General features: G+C 43.4%; 1 protein-coding gene and 1 long non-coding RNA gene across 3 annotated transcripts; both read right to left on the minus strand.

The window, feature by feature from the left end:
* Positions 1-3,051: 3,051 nt before the first annotated feature.
* On the minus strand, positions 3,052-4,829 carry LOC117048634. Its single transcript, XR_004426863.1, has 2 exons — positions 4,380-4,829; positions 3,052-4,227 (listed from the first exon to the last, which is right to left on the minus strand). It is a non-coding gene; the product is annotated as an uncharacterized LOC117048634 (long non-coding RNA).
* A 199-nt stretch (positions 4,830-5,028) lies between these two features.
* Positions 5,029-14,951, minus strand: MED20 (mediator complex subunit 20). 2 transcript variants are annotated; one of them, XM_033152701.1, is made up of 4 exons: positions 14,632-14,951; positions 11,812-11,966; positions 8,085-8,338; positions 5,029-6,107 (listed from the first exon to the last, which is right to left on the minus strand). In XM_033152701.1, exons 1-4 carry the CDS (start codon positions 14,934-14,936, stop codon positions 5,892-5,894), a joined length of 930 nt encoding a protein of 309 aa, XP_033008592.1. In that variant the 5' UTR covers positions 14,937-14,951; the 3' UTR covers positions 5,029-5,891. The 2 variants fall into 2 exon arrangements, with proteins under 2 accessions (XP_033008592.1, XP_033008594.1); XM_033152703.1 differs by lacking the exon at positions 14,632-14,951 and having other exon boundaries at positions 8,085-8,333; positions 11,812-11,944.
* Positions 14,952-16,089: the final 1,138 nt, after the last annotated feature.

The following is a 16,089-nucleotide window of genomic DNA, read 5'->3' on the forward strand; positions in this document are numbered from 1 at the left end:
TTACTGGGCATTTGCTTGGCCTGATGCTTACATGTTTTGCTTTTTAAACACACTGTGCATTTTTAAACCTCTTGAGCTCTGGAGCAGTAGTGGAAATGTTTAATGTAGCATAACAACAAGCAAAAACACTTGAGGGAAGAAAGCATGCCAGCCCATCCTCTCTTGTCACTCTGACTAAACTCCAAAGGCTGGGGAGAGAGCAAAAAAGTCGCCTGGTTCTGAAAGGGACAACCGGGTGAAAGGAGGTGGAAGAAAAACCCAACGATTTGTATTGGCAGCTAAGAGTGGGAAAGCCAGTTCAATCGTTGATCAGCAATGGCAAGAAGAACGGCGATCATCTGCGACTCTAAAATTTCTAGGGGCAGGGGATTCTGCCCTCACTACCAAAGATCTAAGAATGACTAGCCCGGCAAAGTGGACGCATTCCTGGGGCCTTTTCACCCTTCTAAATGGGTACTTGTAGACTGGAGGCGAAGGGCGGAGTTTCGTCGCCTTCTTCATGCCTGGCCACGCCCCTTATTCTCGGCTGCCACGGCAACGACCAAAATTATGGACAGGAAGGCGGGGGGGGGGGAATCGACTGTCGGAGATTTCAGGGAAGCGCAAGTCCTTTGTGGAAATGTAAGGGATTTTTTTTTTTAACTCAGTCACCATTGTACACGAGGCGGTATGATTTAGTTTCTATTTCTGTAACAGGAGATGAAGAGCAGGCAGCCTTTCTAGCCCGTTCATTTTAAAAAAAAGCATCGGGGAAGGTTTGTGTGTGTGTGTTAATTTTAATTAAATTACAAAGCTGATTCTAACATCTGCCACTATTTCTGTAAGGCAGCCGAACTCCCCGCACCCAAAGCCAATAGCTCATCTAAAGGTTTGTTCACACAAAGATTCATACAGTGTGCAATACACAAAATGCAAAAGAATGCACAGAAGTGATCTGATCTGGGGCAGTTTCCCCCTACTATGATTTGGCTAATTATAGTTGCCTGCAGTAGGCTATTTCACTTGTTACATTTAACACTCTCTCATACACCCACCCACCCACACACCACTGCTTTGCTGTTCTGGCCCGCCAAAGGGTTTTGATTTAGACCTTCGCCAGACTCCTGCTTAGATTCCACTAAGCTTTACCCACAACTGGTCAGTTTTCTACCACTGACCTGCCAGCTTCCATCATGCCATGGCATGCTTTGTGGTAGCTCCACTTTGGGAACAGTCCAGCTCTCTTCCTACCCCATATCAAAGTTCTAACCAGGGTCTGGTATTTTTGAAATAAAAACGTGGCAAGACTAAGTGTAGGTGTCTAAATTAGAACCCCCCCCAACTGAGGACTGAAGTGGGGGTGTCCTGCAGCCTGCTTTTGCAGTGAACAGTTGAGAGTAGCTGTCCCATGTTTTCTTCCAATTCTAGAATGCTATACTGTATGTACCAATTGCTTTCAAATATCCCCCCTCCTGCCTTGGACGTCAGACTTACTCAATAGTAGCATCTTCCCTTGTGGTAAAGGAATGCTTGCAGAACCCACCAGCGCTTAGTTTGATGCAGTGCCATCAAAGGATGAAGGCAAGAAAATCCAGTTATATACAGAACACTCAAAAAGGCTTTAAAAAAACCTCTCAAGTGTCTTTTTATTTGCGTGTTTTCATTAGACATGCTGCTGAAAAACTGTAACGGCTGATTTTAAAGTAATGCTGCTTACTTTTGTATTTTTAAAATACAATTTAGTGACATAATTTTGCATTTATGCCATTTGATAGAATGTTATCACTATTTTAAATAAAGCAAATTTTACTACTGTATGTGGTCACAGGCGAAACAAACTTAAGAAACCCCCCCCCCAGACTTATTTGCATAATGTTTTATCCAAGGGGAAGGGCTGAGAGGGTGTAATTTATGAGTTGCACAGTTTTGGTGGCAGTTAAATGGCTTTTCCTAGGGCCTTGAAGTATGTGAGAAGTTTTACCAGAATATCTCGACACTGAGGGCTTCCTTCAGTATACCTGACAGGAACAGATTTTTCAATTGAGCAAGGATAGTCGGTGCTACTGTATATCTGAAAAATGGAGGCCAGTTCCACACATCTCATTATACTTCTCCAGGGGAAAGTATTGGGACATTAGCTGCTTGGATATGAACATTAATTAGTAACCCTTGCCTGAAATCTACCAAAATACTAGCTGTAAACTTGGTTACCAACTCAGGCCAAGAGTTTGAATAAAGTATAGTTTCTCTCTTCCTGTGTTGATTATATAGCCTCACAAATATCATCTGGCAATTTCATACCCTCCAAAGTTTCTCCAATGAAAATAGCAGCGGCCTATTCCATTAATAATAATAATAATGCTGCCTCAGCAGCATCAGGCTTCACTGCAGCATCAGATTGCTCAGATGGGGTGGCATCAGATTGCTCAGATGGGGTGGGGGGCTTCTTCCACCCCACCCCCCATCTGAGCGATGCAACGCTGCAGCAGCGTGCGCAGATGGGGTGTAAAAAAAGCCCCCCCCCCAACTGAGCAATCCGATGCTGTTGAGGCATCGGGGTTGCTCCGATGGGGGGTCAGTTTCACAGAGCCCCCACCCCGCTGCCAGCTTTGGGGGCTCCGTTAAATGCAGCTTGTCTCTCCCTCTGCGCCATATGAGGACAGGCTGTGATGTCTTTTTCACTCAGCGGTATAGCGCCGGTGAAACCACCACACCTCTGTGTCCCTCTGCTAGCAGCACCCCCTGGATGAAGTTGCGCTGCTAGCAGAGGGACTTGGGAGCGCGGTGGTTTCATCGTGATATACCACTGAGTGAAAAACAACATTATGGTCTGGTCCTGAGCGATATGTCAAATATATCGCCCAGGCCTATCTCACAGAAGCTAATGTCTCTCCCCCCCCCCATGCAAACACATTTTAGAACTGAAGCTTATGTTAACTCCTTTAAAAGGCACAACATCAACAAGCCAAAGATCAACAAGCCTTGAACATTTACCCACTGCAGTTAATCAGTAAGCACAGGAATCAAAACTTATTAAAGTCAAATGAAGTATAGTTCATAGATCAGGTTCAATTTGGTTATTAATATGTTTAATTTACTTGCAGTACAAACCATTTTCTACACATGTTATGAATCAACTTGTCAGATCTTTCTGGGCTCATAGCCAATGGATAGGGTTGAAAATACCAAGAAGCTTTTCTAAGTGCCTTAAGGTTTAGATATGTAGGCTTAAGAAATGATTGCCTACCAATAAAAATCATATGTAATTAATAGCTTTGGCAGTATTTCTTTGTAGGCAGTGAATAACTGTGATCATTGTATTTCCTTATTATTTGTATAGTGCTAATGTTTCCTAACGGCTGGACATCAATGGATCAAATATAATTAGTGCTGCAAGTCAAAGTAAATATTCTCCAGTCAAACTTATAACTTGCTTTTTTTCAGAATAGATGTTTTATATAGTTTTTACAACTTTGCCCAAATGCAAATTCTGATTAACAATAGCTTTCTTTTAAATGATCAGTCTGCACGTACCGTAAGTTGGGAGAAAGGTTAACATACAATTCAATGCACCTGGATCCAAAAAGTACTACCGGTATTTGCATTTTGTTCAGAGCATGAATACAGCATTTTCCCCTCTGGCTCTCTCTCTCAAAAGAAAGGCCCCTTCCAATCCTGTAAATTAAACATTCTGCCTCACGTGCAGTAAAGGCACTGCATTTTCAGAGTTTACATTTTGAACTTGCACCAGAATCCATATATGGGCAGAAATGAAAAGCAGTTGCTACCATGCACTCTTCATTCAGTTAAGTTGAGGCGAGGGAAAGAGAAGGGTTTGATTTTTCCAGTGTTTTATTGGAAAACAAGGAATCACTATGGGAAACCACATTCTGGACTTCTCTCCCCCCCCCCCATGCCATATGCCACATTATGCACACAGCAGCCTGATTTGCATGTCATAGTAAGCCAAAGTATGGCTTATCAGGACCTCATAACTGCTTTTCTCCTCCCCAGTCTCTTTTACTCTCAAGCTGCACCAAGTTAGGCCAAGGTTTGACTTACTGCAACATCTGAACTCAAGCTTGTAGTAAAGCGTTCTCCTCACTAATCACGAGCTCTATCCAAGGTTTGTTCTAGGTTTACAGATTGTGGCTAGTTGGGCAGAGAGCTAAACCATGACCCCAGGTACAGAAAACACACTAAGCCAGACTTGGCTCCTCCTCAAGTCTTTTTTACTTCCATGCCACACTAAGCTAAGGCAAAGTGGCTGTCACCTCCTCTCTGGGAGCCTGCATATTTGCACTAAGCCATGTTTGGGCTTAGTGTGATCTGTGAACCAAAACTGCCTGCACATGGCAACATGGCACATCCCTTTTTCATCAAAATGTGCTTTGGATCACCAAGGGTGGTTGGTACTCCGACTGGCTCTATGCACCTACAAAAATTAAAGCAAAATATCCTTCCCCCAAAAAACACTCCACTTCCCCTTCAACACGTTTCAGGGGAAGCATGTCAGTGTTAATGGGCAGAAATGATCCCATAGTCCTTATGATACACCACTTATTTGCCACAAATAACTCCTACCTCTGCCGTCCGCTACTTCCTCAAGTGCCATGCACAATTGCCATACGCTGTGTAGTGGTTTCAACAGCACCAGCCCAACTGTACCAAATGTACTGCTATTTCAACACAAAGGTGGCACAAATTTCCATTACTGGAACACAGGTACAAAGTTTCCTTGCCTGCACACTATTACAAGGAGCCTGGGGCTGAAGCCTACAGCCTGTTGCTACTGCACAGAATAGCACAATACCAGGCTCATACACAAATAGGTCAGGTTGAAGGGAGAGGCAATTATAAAGCTGTTGGGGGGGGGAGATTTACACAGCCGATCCAAATTCTTTATCAGGATGTGGACTCCGTTAATAAAGAAAAGAGGGTCCTAGATTAGTTGTTTTTTAATTTGGGAAGCTTTACATACAGTAAACACAACAAACTGTAGAAGTAACAAAACATAACAAATAAGTTGTAAAACACAAACAAATACAATAAGGTGAAAATGTTAGCTTCTTTAATAAGCATCATTCTTAATATTTTTGAGAACTTGCAAGGTATGCATTTTTAGATATCATCTTCAAATGATAATGATACCTTAGTGATTTTGACTGCAATCTTGCTCTGTACAAGTTTTGCACTGTCAGGGCTTTTATCTGTTCCAGCAGAAAACATTAGTCAAGAAGGCAGAGGAATTAAGCCCTAAGACTTCAGTGAAATGAACCTAAAGCCCAAACATTTTACTCCTCTCAAACGCTTTTTGAAGATAGTGAGATGCCAATAACTTAAACACTGATAGGCCAACAGATAATTTATCTTGCTTGCTTCAATGAGATATTACATTTCAACCCAAAATATAAATCTTCCACAAATTATAGGATAAAATTTGCCATTAGATAACATCTACAGCATTAATATGCAAAATTAAAGTTTCTTAAATAAAAGCCATATTAACATATTTTCACACTCATAGAAATTTCATGTTCACTCATAGCCAGTCAAGGAAATTAAGGACCCCCAAAGCCCAATCTCCTATTTATATGCAGTTTCACCCTGTGCTCCTTCAAGATGATTGTTTTCCTCCAGTTTCCACTCAGGGGCAGGAATCTTGCTTCAGGAGCGGGAGGAAGATCTCTGAGATAGCAGTCTAAGGCAAAGTATGCCATTATTATAAGAGAGGCATATACCCCTGGAGGTTTGAGATGAGACAGAATTAATTCTACCTCTCTTAGGGAGACAGACTGCATTGATTGAATGGGAAACAATTGCAATCTGGACTACTGGGATGGAACTGCAATTTCAACCGACTATTCAGCAAAGTGATTGCTCCTGTGAAATAAGGCCTTACGAAGCTTTCCTCATCTGATTCCTGCGACAGACACCTGCTGCTGCTTGCGAATCTTGTTGAAGAGTTCCATGTACTGGACCATTGTGTCAGCTGAGCTGTAGATGCTGTCATGCTTATTGCCAAACACAGAAGGGATTCCGGGAGCGTGACTTCCCATGAAGCTTTGCATGAACTCCATTAACAGGTTCCAGCAGTCGTTGGCTACCACACACGGACAGTATTCCACCTGGCAACAGAAACAAAAGCTCTGAAGCAGACAGCAGCCGACAAGAACTCTCCAGCAGGCAGTTACGATTCCATCCCAACCTCTCAAAAAGCATAACGTTTAGTAGCAGTGGAGAGGCTCACCCGTTCTTTGCAAGAAAGATTGCTGGGGGTTAATGGAGATCACGAAAATCCTGAGGCGCTTGAGAACTATCAAGCAGACACTCTCAAGTTCTAGCTCTATTTAGGGCTGTATCAAACATTGCTGTTTCGTTCAAGCAGCAGATTTCCATTTGTACTATGGAAATTTCCTCTCCGTTGCAGCCCCCACCCCCGTGTATGCTCAAAATCTGCTCCATATGGTTGCGGGGCACTCCAGAATAGATTCTGGAATCGCATAGTGTGAGGAAGGGGAACTCCCACTGTGCAAACAGAACTCTGTTCATGCAGCACTGGCTACAACCCTTAAGCTTGTATGGGCTTATCACTGAAAGATTAGAATAAATGCCAACAGCAAGGGCAAATTCAGTGCCTTTTTGGGGTGGAGTTCAGAATACTGGAAGTGTGAATATTATAAAGCAACCCACTTCTTTCTGACTCATAGCAATTTTTAAAATTATAAATAAGCATAAGACTAAAATTAGCTAAAGTCACAAACTGTTTGCTCCTGTCACAAATTAATTTCTGGATTCTGATCAAATCCAGGCTTTGGCAAACCTCTCGGGGGTGGGGAGAAATGGTTCCAAAGCTGAGGAATTGCCAGTAAAGTTACCTCCCTCTAGGATTTTACTGTTCATCCTCAGCAGATGGAGACACAGCTCTCAGCTGATTAGAGACAATTACTGAAACCAGAGGAAGAAGCGGTATTTATACGGTATAGCTGCAATGCCTAGGTAACTGACAAAGTGACACAGCAAATAAGTATTAGGTAGTCTCAGCTTTTCAAGTGTATGCCTTTGGTTCTGATCATTGGATCATGCCTCTGGCTGAGATCATCAAGGCCACCTTGTCGTTTGTTTTTATTGGCATTCATTGCACAACAAAGGTTTAACACTACAAATCCAAAAGAAAAGCTTTGTGTAGGTTTGGGTATGTAGGTCTATGTTCAGAGCTTGCTAACCACTATCCATTCAGGTCTCCATAGGCATTGGACTAGCCTTGTTTAAAAATCAAAACCATGGCTATAAATCGGCATAAACAACTCAAATATACTTTGTGAATTACACCCTCTCAAATGCATTTTGATTAGTTCAGACCCAAATACAACACATTTTGCTCACAGGAAAAGGTTTCCATCCAGTTTTCTTTTTTCATGAACTAGGCATATACCGGTACTCCCCCCCTAAAAAGCTCATGTTATACAATGCCTACAAAGCACTCTACAGAGAACAGTTACACAGCTAATGCGCGACAACTGGTGCTTAGTAAGCTCATTGTAACGGGATCACTTCTTTTAAAGCCTGCGTGCCGAGCAAATCAACCAACTTGTGGACCCTCAGGTTGAAATAGTCACAGCTTTGCACAGAGATAAAAGATCATGAAGGGAAAGACAGACGTGTGGAGAAAAAATGAGTACAACACAGCAATTCCCTTTCTGAGATACAACCCCTTAACCAACGTGGGGTGGGGTGGGGGGTCTGGACAGGGATATGGGAAGGGTTTGTGTAGGTTTCATGAACCCTGGACCACCCTGGTGCCCTGCCTGTGTGCACACCCAGCTGCATGCTCTGAGGGGAGAGACCAGGTACTGTTATGTCCTATGGAAGGACTGGGGAACCTGTGGCACTCCAGATGTTGCTTGACTCCAGCTCCCAAGAGCCCCAGTTAGCATGCAGTCCACACCACCTCAAAGGCCCACAAATTCTCCTCTCACCTCCTATATACTTATTAGATATGTTTCCTGATTCAGTAAACTGTTTGCTATACCTGTCCTGAGCTGGAGCCATGTAAAATATTACCTCATATGCTGACTTCCCCCCTGTTTGAGGAGCATCCTTACCTCCACAGATATACCACGGGCACTGGGCCCCATGGTAACAGTGCCAATCTTCACCAAGAAATCGCAGTACTGGTACCGGGTTCCCCGGCTCTCTATCTTGTTCCCTTTAGCATTCTGAAAGAAGCCTTTCAGCTTCACCATAAGAACGTCAAAGTTTGCATCTGCTATGAGGCAAGGACCATTTTCAAAGAGAGCGAAGCAGCTGAGGGGATATTCGGAATTGTGCATCACGTACATCAGCTTGGCAGCCTGCCCTGAAACAAGAGCAGCATTACTTTCACTTCAAGGAGGTTATTCCTTCCCTCTTAAGATGCTTTAAAATGAAACATCTGTTACATTTTCCTTTGTCTCTTTGCTGCTTGACAACCACTGGGGCTGTTACAGAATCTCTACGTCACGCTGGTTGCTGAATTTTGCTTTTCCATGCTAGCAAAACACAATCAATATTATTTCACTTAAAGAGCCACGATCTTTAACAAATGAGCATTTGTTCTTTCTAGTGTATATACTTCGGATACACATCCGCTTAACCTCCTTACAAAAGTACACTCAACAACCATTATTTTGCAAGATGGAGAGAAGAGGGGTTCGACTATAATTTGAACTGCAACAGTCATTGCAAAAATCTTCAGAAGCCTAATGAATCTATTGTGGCACAGTACTATGCAGAGCACAATGAACACAAGACCTGGGATTGTATCCAGTGTTGCAGCTCTATTGGCACAATGGACTTTTGCACACACAATAGAGCTTCCTCTCCCTCTCTGGTCTCCTCCTCTATGATCTGTGGCTCCCCTGCACACCTTCAAAGTCAGCTCCAGAGGGTTGGGGACAGGATAGGGTTGCCACATTTCAAAAAGTAAAAACCAGGACACCCCGAAAGTTGTTGAACTTTTTTTGGACAAACCCAGGGAAGATCTGGACGTATGGCAGCCCTAGGGCAGGAGGACAGGAAGAAGTCCTGCACCAGGAGAGCCCACTCTTCCCTGTCCACCTCTGGTAGGTCAGGGGAAAATGCTGCCTTTTAGAACTCAGAGGTACTTCTGTAAGGAACAAAATGTGCTTCCAATCCTTCCCCTCCCACCCCAGTGGTAGGGGAAATGCTGCCCTCAATGTCACCTCTAAAGAGCACATAGAATGTTTTGTCTCCCCAACTCAGCGCTGAGATCGGGAGACAAAGACAAAGTTTTAGGGGCTGGCAAGCCACTTCCTGCGGCTTGCTAGGCTGGATCCAGTCCACAGGCTAGCCAGCCCTGCATTGTAGCCATGCCCAAGTAGACATTAGCACTGAGATCTACATCTGTGTTACACTCCAGAGAAAGTTTGCCAATCCCCCTTAAAATGAAGGGATTAAGCTGATTTGATCAATGGATCAATTCAGTAATAGCAAACGTTGGTCCTACTGTACCAGTGGGAATTGTACCAGGCAAAAACAATGCTTTTGGTCCCTAATTTGCAGAATTTGGGGTATATTTGTGGCCCATTTCTTTCCAGTTTTGAGTGGTATGGGTTGTATTAGACCTGTCTTTCATATATGTTTGGAATGGGTGTGATTTTAGACTTCATTCTGTTCCGTTTTTATATCTGATTTTAATGTATGTAATGTTGTAAATTGGTCTGGGGGTTTTGTTTTGTTTTAAGGCAAGTACAATGATGTGTTAGCAACTGATGCAACAGTCCCCTGTACTGCAACTGTTTTAGGATTCCAAATAAGATGCATTGTTATAACTAAACTAAATGAGGCTTTAGAAATACCTCTTTAAAAAATCACTGCAGGGTTTCTGTCCGGATTAAACTAGTAGTTATACAGGCAGCCTAATCCGATCTATTTTTAATTCAGATGCTCACTGTCACTGGGTTTAATAGAGCTTACTCCCAGATATGCTTACAGTACAGCTCTAGTGGTGTTTTGCTGTTTTTCCTCCACAGTTTTAATGTGCTTAGTGAAAGCCAGGAGTAGGGCATTGATTCAAGCCCTACTGAGGAACTGCAGAAATATATGAATCTCCATGCTAGCAACCATGGATCCAGCCATGTTTATGAACCTGAGGCAAAAGGATGGGCGCCCAAGCACACTGCTGACATCTAGAGGGAAAAATAATTAACTTATGAGAAAGTGGCAAAGAACATTTGCTGGCAATCCAGAACGGCAAACTCCCTGAGTCATATTCCAGAGTGATGAGGAATACACTGAACGTTTCCAAGTTCCTTCAGGAAATCTGGCTTCAGCTACCTTTGTAAAACCTCAGCTCTGCTAATTATCTTCCAGATGAATTTAATTCAGGTCTAACAAGCATCACATAGCTTGTAAAATATGTTTTGTTTAGATTAATGGAACCTTGAATCAATCATATGTCATTTGGAAGACACAAACATCGCTGAAATGTTCATTTGTCAACAAGTTTTTGTGTAAAAGTTTCTTTCAAAGACTTACTTGCAGGGTTTATTTGATGATGCTAAAAGTGCTTGGCACTAGCAGGTTGGATCCTGACTAATGATGCAAAGATCCATTGAACTTTGTTCCCACTGCAGTCAATGGAACAAGCGAGGATACCTTGGGTACGGCCGCTTCAGGTTGCACGATTTCGGGTTGTGCACTGCGCCGAACACGGAAGCAACAGAACGGGTTTTGGTGCTCGCGCATGTGCAGAAGCACTAAATCACGCTTTGCGCATGTGCAGAAGCACCGAATTGCATCACACGTGTGTGCAAATGCAGCGGTGCGGGTTGTGAATGCGCCTCCCACATGGATCGCGTTTGCAACCCGAGCGTCCACTGTACATCTATACCAGCCATAAGCCAGTGGAGGGTGGATACACTCTGAGATTTTAGTTTTTAAAGCAAGTCTTGATACCTTTTAGAACAAAGATTATGAAGCAAAATATACAGGTGCCATTCAAAACCATTGCTTTGTGATAGATGAACCCACTGTGACGAATGAGTGCTACAGAGAAATTTAGTATCATACTACTTGAAGAGAAGACCCCAAAATGATTTCAAATTGACGCTGGAAGTCCTTCCTTCATTGTCCAGAGAAGGACTTCTTGGTTCATTCTGAAGCCATTTTTAGGACTTCCTTGGCCACTTTAACATTTTCTCTCTAAATTCCTACAATGGAGAAGAGAGTGGTTCATATGGAAGTGATGGTTGCAAAAGTTAGCAGCAAAGACAGGAGTTCATGTTCTTTCTGACTCAGGTTCAGTTTCATGCCAAAATTGATATTTTTCTGAGTATGTGTATATTAAAAAGTACCCTGCTAATAGAAATACAAATAAAATCAATCATTAGTATATGCATGTTGCAGGGGCTAGATACTGTGTTTGAGAAAGCATGAGTTACAGCCCTGCAAAGTACTCCAGTGCTGCTATACTTTTTTTTCTTTTTGCGGTGGGTGGGTGGAGACAACTCTGCAGTGTAGTCCAGGACTGTTAGCCAGCCTCTGGATGTGTTGGATTTATGTATTTATTTGGGTAAATGTAGTTAAGGCCACTGTACCAGCAACATGTTTGTGAAAGGAGAATTAATCAAGCTTTTCCATCCTTTGGGGGGGGGGCGGAATAGGGAGATTATTGAGGGTGGGTTGCTGCTGCTTGCATAAACACCAAAATGGGTACACTCATGTTAAGGGCTTGAATCCTTTTTGGTAAATAAAGAGGAGAATGGACAGTAGTGGTTTGACCTACTGTAGTTATTATGAGGTATAAATTGTAGGAAATTAAACCCTTACCTTGATTGCCCATTGTGGAGGGTGCAGTGTGGTACGTTTCACAGTCTACACAAAAGGTTCCCTGCTTCTCTGCTCCAAGCAGCTCAAGCTTTCTTGTTAAAATTTCAACTGTTTGCTGGACACTCTTCCCCTCTGCCACTGGCATCTGGGAAACACTAATACAGGGGAAAGGATTTCAGCATGGGAGACATACCTGGTTTTTGTAGAATATCACATACCGGTAATTTATCTCGAGCCACTTCCAAAAACTCAAATAATTAATAAATGGGGACTTATGTATATAGAACAAACTGACATGGAAGAGTTTTGAGTGTTAACTCAAGCCACAAAAATTCTCATACTGTGTGGAATCTGCTTTATAACCAATAGCATGCTGTAACTACAAATACAGAGTTATTAATAGTTATTTGCAATAGTTACAACTAAGAAGCCAGACTGGAAACTAGAAGAGAGTTGCTGTTCTCCCACTGGCTGTGTTGATATGCAGCAAGTAACTGAGGTACTGCAAGTGTGTGAGTAAACATTTATGGCCTGATAACTTTTATGATGTTATTTGCAAGGCTGTATAAAGCATTTGAATGAGACTGAGAGTGAGGTAGACCAGACAAAATCTGCTTGTTTCAGATGTTTTCCTACACATCTTGAATGTGCCATGCACTGGGTATCACTGGCAATGAGGCGCAAAAATAAACACATTGACAATAATTTATTCAGTTGGTTGTCAAGGCTGGTAGATGTACACACACACAAATTGTAATGGTGTACTAGTGAAGAAACACACATTTAGCAGAGACATGCTTTTTACCATTTAAAAAATGTTGTATGGCTGGTCCAGGTTGTTAGAAGAGAAATAAAGTACACAAGTGTTTTTTCTTTGTTTCAACCTGCCCATTTACTAAGATTATCACCTAAGGTCCTATCTGAGAGCCCCAACTTTGAAGCGTAGGCAAGAGCTTCTCATGGGCATATGCCCAGGCTGAGGAAGAAATATTTGCTTGACACCTCTTTTTTTTTTTGCTAGTGTTGGTCCCAAGGTAAAACTGTTTTATTTGAAACAGCTTTTCATCACAGATAGCATAAGGATGCTCTAGTTGTTTATATTTACTAGCTCCTGAGACTGATGTGTTGCATTTCGTTTGTTTTTTTCTTTATGTACCACTGGGAGGAGCGCAAAGAGAAGAAACACCATGGTGCCCTGGCAAAGCCAGATGCCTTCATCTGCCCCACCTGCAGTAAAACATGTATCTCCTTTATTGGTCTCTACAGCCACATCTGTCACTGTAACTCTCCAGTGGTCCTGCTCTTACATCAAAAGAAACCCAGTGCAGCAACAGTATCAAAAAAACACTGTCGTTAAAATTACTTTTTAAAAGTAAAAAACGTTCTAGTTTAATAAGCATTCAGTAAAGAGGAATCTTTTCAAATTCCTCCTAAAAGTCATTAATGAGGGAGGGCATTTCACAGGTGGGGAGCTGCCACTGAGAAGGCCCTATAATGGATCAACACCAATCCAGCAGCCCCCAGTTGTGGCACTAGCTACTTTAATATGTATATTTTAATTGTAGTATGAAAATATTTTTTTATTGTTGTCTATATTTTTACATCATTCTCCTGTAAACCAGTGTGGAAAGGCTAACTATTTTAAATTAATTAGGGTGCAATCCAAACCACAACCAGTGCTTGTCCCCCTCAAGCTGGTGGGGGAAAGAAGGGGGAAACTTGCTGTGGCAGCCTGGAGCACAGCAATCAGGCTCAATTCTGTCATGTGATGGCAGTGGGGCTGTTTCGGGATCCGATTGATCTGAGGCCAGCTCAGCCCTTCCCCAGAACTTCAAGGAGGCTTGGATTGCTATGCCCACAAAACTGGACTCTGTTTTCTCAGGGGGATAAAATGGGGAAAGAGAACTGTGTTTACTACTTTAACAAACAGCACTTGCCACCTTGGAAGAAAAGTGGACTTGAAATACTAAAAATCTGTATTATATATATATAAGGGTAAGTCAACAGCAGTAATTGACCAGATCCCAGATGACCCTTTGTTAGACCTCATTGTTCATTGTCTTCTCCCTTTTTATCTCCTTCCTTGAGTTTCCATCAAGGTTGAGAGGATGTGTTACTAATGGGGTAGCCTAGCCAGATGGGCAGGGTATGTATGTATGTATGTATGTATGTATTTATTATTATTATTATTATTATTATTATTATTATTATTATTATTATTATTATTAAATCCAGGGCAGGGGTGTAGTGAAGCTGCGGTGTTACCAGCAAGTGTGTGCTTGCTTGCCTGCATCCAGCCTCTAATGTCAAATGCATCCACCCAAGGATGATGACACGAGATCAGCTCGCAGAATCCTGACTCTCTGCGTCCTTCATCTTCTCAGCCTGAATGACACAAACCGATCTCCTCCATTCTCAAAATCAGGCAACTGGCTCAGCTATTGCAACAACCCCCCCCCCCCCGGTTTGCGGGGACACGCAATTTGTTCACACAGCCAGGTCAGCTACTTACACTCTCCCCGCTGCGGAAGGCGTCTCAACGGCAGTTGCATCTATTTGAACAACCCTGCCTCCTCCTGCTGCTGCTGCTGCTTCACGAGCATCTCGACCCGCCTTGTCTTTAAAGCGCCGGTACCCAATACTACTACCAAACCCGCCCTTTGCGTGTTCACACGTTACAGTTCTAAAGCCTATCGTTCCCCAACTCCTTTTCGAAGTCTTTTCGGCTACTGATCGTCTCCCATCAAGCACCACCAACCTGCTACAAACTCTGCGGCAGCATTTTGCAAATGAATCAATCCCCGAGACAAAATGCCCTACCAGGTGACTCCCATGCTTCCGTCGGTCTCCACGAGAGACTGGGGTAGTCCTTGCAAAAGAAAAAAAGAGGGGGGAAAGGTCGATCGCGGCTCTAAGGCGCTTCCCTCCTGCCCTTTTAAACGCGTGCAAAGAATGCTCTTCGGGGCGTCTGCACAGGAGCCTCCTGGCTGGAACAGGGACGAGGAAGCAGCCTCGCCTTCCACGCTCTCACAGAAGAAAGCCAAAAGGAAGTGATGCAACCGAGCTGAGAAAGGCCCCATATAGAACCAGCCACCTGGTGCTCCAAGCAGGTAATGCAGAAGCATCGTTCAGAGAGGAGCAATGGGCATCTATGAAGGCATCCTGCTGCCCGAAGGAGATGCGGGTCTGGATCAGCACCTGGATGAAATGGGACCAGCAGGAAACCCCGCCTTGAGCTCCACGGTGGAATAAAGGCGGGATTTTTTTTTAAATTAAAAAATGTAATAAATAAACGCTACAGCTATAAGCCGTAGTATTAAGTGAGTGGGATTTTGGTCCGAAAAGCCAAACCAGTCTCAGCACCAGCTGTAACCTGCGATGATATTGCAGGGTTGTGTTGCTGCCATGCGCTCCAGCTTCACGCCCCACCTAAACTGAGAGTTTTCCTACACCACAGGGTTGTTGTCAAGCCCCCAACGTCAACACCGCAGGGCTGTTGTTGTGGGGCATTTTTTTCTCAGCCTCGGCTTGAAACACGGATCTGCAGTGTGAGGACAGGGGGCTGCATTGCCACTGAAATTTGAACAGGCAGAGCTATTTATATGGGGAGTTTCCTTTGAGGGGTGGGGGAGGATGCTTCTTCGCACGAAATAAGCTCTCCGTTAGCAAGGGAAAGCACGCCCGACTTTGCCGCGGCCATTTGCCCCAGAGCGAACACCGCAGCGCCGCCAGCGCGAGATCCTGGGGTTCCTCCATTGATAGCTATGGGCAGCTGTCACTTCCGGCCCCGAGGGGCATTTTAAAATGGCTTCTCTGAGCAGAAATCAAGAGGGTGGCCCACAAAGACTAACACAATTTATTAATTTGTATTTTTTAAAACAACAACAACAACCATATATTTATATTAAAGATTTCTTGGTTTGCAAAAGAATGTGCAATGTCTCTTTTTTCAAGTTACATTTTCTTCGGGGCGGGGGATTGTTGAGACATTAGTGTTACCTTAGGAAGAAAAGGGGGAAAGAGGTGGAGGGGGGCATGGTGAGTGGGGGTGGGGTCGGGTGGCAATGCTTCTATATATTCTACTTAATGCATGTGTGGGGTTTTGTCTCAGGTTCTCTTTACTATTCGCCTGTGTTCCAACCCCAACCTCTCTCACCACCAAAGGAGACTAACACAATTTATTTATAGACAGTGAGGCTGTCTATGCCTCAATAGGGATGCCGCAAGAATCTCTGCTGTACTGTAGATTTCAACGGGAGCCCGGAAACCGCCTATGCG

The sequence above is a fragment of the Lacerta agilis genome, chromosome 6, assembly GCF_009819535.1.
Source record: "Lacerta agilis isolate rLacAgi1 chromosome 6, rLacAgi1.pri, whole genome shotgun sequence".
Taxonomy (NCBI): domain Eukaryota; kingdom Metazoa; phylum Chordata; class Lepidosauria; order Squamata; family Lacertidae; genus Lacerta; species Lacerta agilis.

What these genes read in the sequence shown, in the direction of transcription:
- MED20 (XM_033152701.1), bottom strand. Translation starts at nt 14,936, where the DNA reads ATGCTTCTGCATTACCTGCTTGGAGCACCAGGTGGCTGGTTCTATATG. An exon ending in GGAAGCATGGGAGTCACCTG is followed by an intron (nt 11,967 to 14,631) that starts GTAGGGCATTTT and finishes CCCCTGTATTAG; the next exon opens with TGTTTCCCAGATGCCAGTGG. An exon ending in CTCCACAATGGGCAATCAAG is followed by an intron (nt 8,339 to 11,811) that starts GTAAGGGTTTAA and finishes CTCTTGTTTCAG; the next exon opens with GGCAGGCTGCCAAGCTGATG.